The sequence below is a fragment of the Mandrillus leucophaeus genome, unplaced genomic scaffold (assembly GCF_000951045.1).
Source record: "Mandrillus leucophaeus isolate KB7577 unplaced genomic scaffold, Mleu.le_1.0 Scaffold1712, whole genome shotgun sequence".
Lineage (NCBI taxonomy): Eukaryota > Metazoa > Chordata > Mammalia > Primates > Cercopithecidae > Mandrillus > Mandrillus leucophaeus.
In genome coordinates, this window is record NW_012101713.1 from 37668 (window position 1) to 45329 (window position 7662).

Here is a 7662-nt window from a genome sequence, read left to right on the forward strand (position 1 = left end):
AAATGGTCACCTTCAGGAATATGCCCACCTTTGGGAAAAAATTGTAATGATATTATACTTAGGTTTTATTTTATTTTTGAGACAGGGTCTTGCTCCTGTCTCTTATACACATCTTTGCTATTCCTTAATTCATTGCCTTTCTCTTTCAACCTCCTTCATCTCTTTTATATAATTAATGGATGTATGCCATGTTCTAGGAAAAAAAACCACTGATATTAAAATAGGCTTAAGAGCTAAATAGAAATCAACATTGTGGTGCTCTGGCTTTAAAGTCATCCTGATGCTGAACTGGATCCAGACAAAAAGAACAGAGTCATACTTCAATCATCCCTAGAATTTTACAGAGGTTGGCCCCTTCTAAAAACCAATGGAGTTATGTTATACTTATTCCTATGCTTGTTTTGAGACAGTCTCACTCTGTCACCCAGGCTGGAGGAGCGCAGTGGCATAATCATGGTTCGCTGAAGCCTCGATCTTCTAGGCTCAAGAGCCTCTGGGTAACTGGAACCACAGGCACATGTCACCATGTCCAGCTGATTTTCTCTTTAAATTACTTGTAGAGATGGGGTCTCCCTATGCTGCCCAGGTTGGCCTCAAACTCCTGGGCTCAAGTGATCCTCCCGCCTGGTCGCCCAAAGTGCTGGGGTTATAGGCATGAGCCACTGCGCCCAGCACTCCTATGCTTATTTAGGCTCTGTGCTGCTTTCGAAAGTTTTTCTTTCACACACATTTCTCCAAATCCATGAAATTAGGATTTTTTTTTTTTTTTTTTTTTTGAGACAGAGTCTCTGTTGCCAGGCTGGAGTGCAGTGGGATCTTGGTTCACTGCAACCTCCGCCTCCTGGGTTCAAGCAATTCTCCTGCCTCAGCCTCCCGAGTAGCTGGGACTAAAGGCGTGTGTCACCATACCCAGCTAAAATTTGTATTTTTGGTAGAGATGGGTTTCACCATGTTGGACAGGATGGTCTCCATCTCTGGACCTCGTGATCTGCCCGCCTCGGTCTCCCAAAGCGAGGATGCATTTTACAATCAGCGATGTGTCCCAGTTTAATTGGGCATGACTTTTATTTCTTAGTGGTAAATAGTGAATTTCTCCACTGATGACAGCTTAGATTCAATAATATACAAAACTTTTTCACTTAACAATAAATTCTAGCTCTCAGGAGTATGGAATTATGTAATTAGAAAGAGGTGAGGACCACATTTGTGGCTGGAAGATAGAATGCTATCATTTTTATTGTTTTTCCCCTTGCAAAACAGGAACCCAAAGAAAGAAATGAAGTAAAATAAGGCTCTTGTGAAGCAGAAGATAGTTTTAAGTACCTTAAAATAGGTTAAGTAGGGAAGTCCAAATTACAGAGGCAGTAGCACTTTTACTCTCTGGAAAAAGGAATACTTTCATAGAAGCTAAACGAACCCAAGGAAGGTCAGAGGAACGAATAACAGAAATTGCCTCAGCAGCACAGAATATGCAAAAGTGACTGCCTCCACTCTACATCAAGTAATATGTCCTCTCTGAAGATGAAAAACAACTTTCTAAAATTCTTGGAATTTTTCAGGCTGCTATAGCAAGGCAAAGGAGTCTCAATGGAAATAGAGACCAGGAGCCCAGTGAAGTCTACCCAGGAATCTTAGCCAGTGTAGTGAAGTAGCAGTGAACATCTATGCTTGAATATTCTTCTCAGGGTGATAGACAGTAGTCATTGGATCAAACAAGTCAGGCAAATATATAATTCTGCTTTACAGGGTAAAGTTCACCATGAACAGTCATCTATTTCTACTCCTTATTCTAGAAAAACAACAGTAGGTCACCTCACAGAATACCAGGTAAATTCACATTGGTATCAAGGAGTCCAATATTATAGGTGAGGAGAATAGTACACTATAACAACAAACTGATACGTAGATTTTGACATTTACACAGTTTTAATATTTTTAGTAATGTTTTGGCTAGCTATACCCATCATGAAGCAAGAAACACTGATGTTGAAACATAATTTCTTTTTTTTTTTTGAGATGGATTGTCACTCACTCTGTCGCCCAGTTGCCATCTCAGCTCACTACAAACTCCACCTCCCGGGTTCAAGAGATTCTCCTGCCTCAGTCTCCTAAGAAACTGGGACCATAGGTACGTATCACGATACCCACTGATTCTTGTATTTTTAGTAGAGACAGGGTTTCACCATGTTAGCCAGATTGGTCTTGAACTCCTGACCTCAAGTGATCCGCAGGACTAGGCCTCCTAAATTGCTGGGATTACAAGGTGTGAGCCACATGCCCAGCCAGAAATACAATTTCATGAAAAGCATTAAGAATGATAACTCTGCAAGTTTAATCTCAAGATGATCTTCAACAGATTCTACAAATTCCATTCATTTGACCAAAAACTTTAGATAGCACATCAAGCCATCTCTAGGACTTTAAAAGTCAATGTAAAAAATGGTCACCTTCAGGAATATGCCCACCTTTGGGAAAAAATTGTAATGATATTATACTTAGGTTTTATTTTATTTTATTTTTGAAATAGGGTCTTGCTCTGTCACCCAGGCTACAGTACACTGGTGAGATCATAGCTCACTGCAGCCTCAATCTCCTGGGCTCAAGTGATCCTCCCACCTCAGCCTCCCAATATACTCAGTTTTTAATTTTAAGCAAGGATTGTCTATACTTGGGATGTGTTATTTTCTGACAAAGGCTTGCAAATGAGTCAAAACTTTTCTTCTTTCTCATTATTTAGAAACAAAATATGAGATTTTAAAAATAAGCCAATTGATGTTTAAAGTGCAAAACAGAATTACCAATATCCAGTTCTGGAAGTAGATTTGTTAAAGCCCTAATGGTTTAGGTCACTTTGTGATCTGGAAAAAAAAGTTTAAGCCTAAAAAACGTATTAATGTTTATCACATCAATTAGTCTGTTCAAAGAAATCTGTTAATCACAAATCACTTCCCTTTGCAAAATCCCTCCTCCCTCTCTACCACAAGAATAAGCTTAATAAGATAAAATTTCCATGAGCTTGACAGGTAATTTCCAGTCGGGCAATCTACTTATCCTCTGGCACTGTGATCATGTTGCATATCCAGTTAACTGTTTTACCAAATAGAATGGTTAGTGCTATTCTATTTTGATTTGTCTATTAGATCTAGGGCAGGGGTCCCAAGCCCCACGCTACTGACTGGTACCAGTCTATGGTCTGTCAGGAACTCGGCCATGTAGCAGGAAGTGAGTGGTGGGTGAGTGAGCATTACCGCCTGGGCTCCATCTCCTGTCAGATCAGCTACAGCATTAGATTCTCATAGGAGTGCGAGCCCTATTGTGAACTGCAGGTGCATGACCCTTAGCAGAATCTAATGCCTGATGATCTGAGGGGAAACAGCTTCATCCTGAAATCATCCCTCCTACCCCATCCATGGAAAAACTGTCTTCCAAGAAACCAGTCCCTGATGCCAAAAAGGCTGGGGACCACTGATCTAGGGAATCCTGTATATTTACTATTATTTACTTCATTCCAAGGCTTAGGACTATAATCCTAATACAAGGCAAATACATGACAGCAATCATACAATAAAAGGGAATTATAAGTAACTTAGTTCAAAATCTTCAATATTACGAGGAGGAAATAAAACACCTCAAAGTATATAGTATACTGTACTGGGTCAGTGACATCAATTGTTGTTGTATATTTAAATATCTTGGACCTCACTACACTAAAGGACTATCTTATTTTTTTTGAGACAGGGTCTCACTTTGTCACCTAGGCTGGAATCCAGTTGCACGATGGCTCACTGCAACCTCCACCTCCCAGGCTCAAGCAATCCTCCCACCTCAGCCTGCTGAGTAGCTGGGACTACAGGCATGTGTCACCATGCCTAGCTAATTTTTGTATTTTCTGCAGAGATGAGGTTTCTCCACATTAGCCAGGCTGGTCTCAAACTCCTGAGCTCAAGTGATCCTCCTGCCTCAGCCTCCCAAAGTGTTGGGATTACAAGCATGAATCACCATGCCTGGGCCCCAGAGATGAGCTTGTAGGGGATTTGGACCTAGAGGCAGAGTTCTGAACTGGCTACAGGCACTGGACATTTCTGTTGAGGAAATATCTGTGTGACATAAACAGCCAAGAGCTTCATAACTATGCCCTTCTCTTTTTTTTTTGAGACGGAGTCTCGCTGTGTCTCCCAGACTGAAGTGCAGTGGCGCAATCTCGGCTCACTGCAAGCTCCACCTCCCCGGTTCACACCATTCTCCTGCCTCAGCCTCCCGAGTAGCTGGGACTACAGGCGCCCGCCACCACGCCCAGCTAATTTTTTGTATGTTTAGTAGAGACAGGGTTTCACTGTGTTAGCCAGGAGGGTCTCAATTTCCGGACCTTGTGATCCACCCGCCTCGGCCTCCCAAAGTGCTGGGATTACAGGCATGAGCCACCACGCCCGGCCTGCCCTTCTCTTAAAAATTCTTCCTAGGCTGGACACGGTGGTTCACGCCTGTAATCCCAGCACTTTTGGGAGACTGAGGCATGAGGGTCTTTTGAACCCAGGAGTTCAAGACAGCCTGGGCAACATAGTGAGATTCTGTCTCTAAAAAAAAAAAAAAAAAAATCAACATAATTAGCCTGGTGTAGTGGCATGCACCTGTAGTCCAAGCTACTCAGGAGGCTGAGGGGGGAGGATCAATTGAGCTCTGGAGTTCGAGGTTGCAAGGAGCCATGATCACACCACTGCATTCCAACCTAAGCAACAAAGTGAGACTCTGTCTCTAAAAAATACAGTGGGAGGCTTCCCCACAACAGTGAGAATTAAACAAGTGAGTAGTTTTACTGTCCTTTTATCATTTCTGAGCAGTTTGAGATTATCAACAAATGAGCTCGCTGATTTTGCAGACATCCTTATATTTTGAATATGCTTCATATAATTTATTATTGGTTTCAGAATCATTTCCTTTTTAAGTAATTTTTTTGGCTCAGCTAATATCTTAGTTGTACCTACCTTTCCATACTTTGTAAGCTTTCTTATTTGTACTTAATCTTTCTAAATACACTTGTAAAAATGTAAATATTAGATCATTCAGTGATAGGCACCAATATCCTTAACAGAAAAGGTTAATTCAAACAAATGTCAGCCTAAACTGACAACAGAAATACAACTGGTCTTCCCAAGTTCAGTTCCGTGTGGATTTGTTACATTGCTACATATTACACCTAGTATTAATGTGTCTAGATATTCTGTCTAGTATACTCTTGAGAGCCCTCCAAATACTAATATTTCTTTTTTTTTTTTTTTTTGAGATGGGGTGCAGTGGCATGATTTCAGCTCACTGCAACCTCCGCCTCCCAGGATCAAGCGTTCTCCTGCCTTAGCCTACTGAGTGGCTGGTATTACAGGTGCCCACCACCATGCCCAGCTAATTTTTTGTATTTTTAGTAGAGACAGGATTTCAGCATGTTGACCAGGCTAGTCTTGAACTCCTGACCTCAATGATCCAATCACCTCAGCCTGCCAAAGTGCTGGGATTACAGGCATGAGCTATCACGCCCAGCCAATATTTCTAGATTTTAGCAGTTGAATAAATCCTACTCCAGGAGGCTTAATATAACTGTCCCTATCACAATTCAAATGACATTCAAAAATGTAAAATGATCAATTTAGAAAAAAAAAATTACTCCTATCCACTTCCTTTTTTTTTTTTCTTTTTTGATAGAGTTGCACTCTGTCACCCAGGCTGAAATGCAGTGGCACAATCTCGGCTCACTGAAACCTCCGCCTCCTGGGTTCAAGCAATTCTCCTGCCTCAGCCTCCCGAGTAGCTGGGACTACAGGTGCGTGCCACCACGCCTGGCTAATTTTTTGTATTTTTTAGTAGAGACGGGGTTTCACCATGTTGCCCAGGCTGGTCTCGAACTCCTGAGCTCAGTCAATCCGCCTGCCTTGGCCTCCCAAAGTGCTAGCTAGGATTACACGCATGAGCCACCACACCTGGCCTCACTTCTTTCACACAATGTCAGTTCTCACCTATTTCAACCATCAATACGATCGTATTCAAAAAGATCAGGAAGATGATGAAGTTTTTGAAGAGAGGACCTGTTGTCTCTTAAGGAAATGTACAGAGTGGAGTTCTTTCTGATTTATGCAGCTGAAATAATAAGGGTAATAACATAAGCGGTGAGAATGAGCAAATGGAGTTTGGGGAGCAAAAATAAGTCATTAAGCAGATCATCAACAGCCAGGACAAAAATGAGTGATGTGAAAGGATACACTCAAGGACCCATCCGGCCCACAAAGAAAGAGGTGGCCTCTGACTGCAGCGCACATGAAGCTTGCTCAACAGCCTCTGGGCATGTGAAATCTGTCCTACACGTTGAGGCTTTATAGAGAAGCGCACTAGCTGATGTTGATCTCCCAACATAAGTTTCTTCTGGCGGGAAGGATCTACAACAAAAATTAAAAAGGGATAGTGGATAAAGACAAAGAAAATAGAGCAGGTAGGGTTGGGGGCAGGGATATTGGTCAGATAACGGGTCCCCCTAATGCCTTACTGCTGGTCCTTCTCTTCTCACAGCAACTAAGAATTCTGTTTGGAGTGAGAGAAAATGTACTGCTTATGATCAACACTGTCCATGCCCACAAAAGCAACAGGTTCACAAAGTCTTAAGTGTCTTTGACAGAAACTTTTCCGAATCACCCATGGCTAGTGGCTATCCTAGGCCTAAAAGTGAAAGACATGGATTCTATCTCCTTAGTTTTATTTACAAGCCCTTGATTTATCAAGTTTGGTAAACCAGCAACTAAACCGACCTCCCTAGAATTTTCCACTCTTAAATGTAGAGTATGTGCATAGGAGTCTTAAATTTAAATTAGTGAAGAAATAGGCTGCTGACCAAGTAACTCCCTGATAGTGTGCCGCGGCACAGCTTGGCTCAAGCCTTGCAAATGCTCGATGAGAGAGAAAGTATCGATGAGACGTGAACGAATGGCATCAGCTCGGGGCAGCTGCATCTGCCCTTCTTGGTGGTAAGTGGTCATGTCTGCTAAGAAAATGTAAGCATCAAGTGTCATTTCATTCTTGGAGTTGCACCAAAGATTACAGGTTTTCTGTCCCCTCCACCCCACCCTCTTTGCTCTTAAGATTCCTTAATGTACCCACATTTAGGAACCAGGAGCAGTTGGGAAGAACAAACATTGCACTAAGACTCGGGGTTTGTTGAAACAAAAGGGGCTAAGAGTGGTAAAGATATTGTGCAGTCGACCAAGTGGCCAGGCGTCTTCACTTTGCGACGGCATTTCTAATTAAAAACAAAACAAAACAAACAAAAATACCTCAATAAAAAAGCAGCAGCCACAAGGGTAGGGGACCGGGGCAGGACAAAGAAGAATCTGGGTCCCACCTGGGCCTGAGAGAATCGGGCAATGAGGTGGAGTTCAGGGAGGGCTTGGCCTGCCCACGAAAGAAACTAGGTGAGGATAAACTGGACAAAATGCAAAAGCCTGACATTTTGAAAATGGGTCCCGTCCCAGGTGTGTCCACCCCAACACTCCTTCGGGGGCTAGCTCCTTCTCTCCTCCATTATCGCTTCTGGGCCTCACCTCAGCCCAGGTTCTCTTCGCCCACTCAGTCCCGACTTCACGCTTCCGCCTCCAGCTCAGGCGCCCCCTGGGCCCGGCTACCCCT

At 42.8% G+C, this 7662-nt stretch overlaps 1 protein-coding gene across 1 annotated transcript; it reads right to left on the reverse strand.

Annotated features, from left to right (window-relative positions):
- Positions 1–5689: 5689 nt before the first annotated feature.
- LOC105537368 (cation channel sperm-associated protein 2-like) lies at positions 5690–7662 on the reverse strand. The gene is made up of 4 exons (XM_011976941.1): positions 7578–7662; positions 6872–7021; positions 6249–6422; positions 5690–6074 (listed from the first exon to the last, which is right to left on the reverse strand). The coding sequence occupies exons 2-4, from the start codon at positions 7014–7016 to the stop codon at positions 5995–5997; spliced, it is 399 nt and encodes a 132-aa protein (XP_011832331.1). The 5' UTR covers positions 7017–7021; positions 7578–7662; the 3' UTR covers positions 5690–5994.

Coding starts and splice junctions, on each gene's coding strand:
- LOC105537368 (XM_011976941.1), bottom strand. CDS start 7,016: ATGACCACTTACCACCAAGAAGGGCAGATGCAGCTGCCCCGAGCTGAT. Junction 6,423..6,871: donor CACTATCAGGGAGTTACTTG/GTCAGCAGCCTA, acceptor TTTTTGTTGTAG/ATCCTTCCCGCCAGAAGAAA. Junction 6,075..6,248: donor GGCCGGATGGGTCCTTGAGT/GTATCCTTTCAC, acceptor AAGAGACAACAG/GTCCTCTCTTCAAAAACTTC.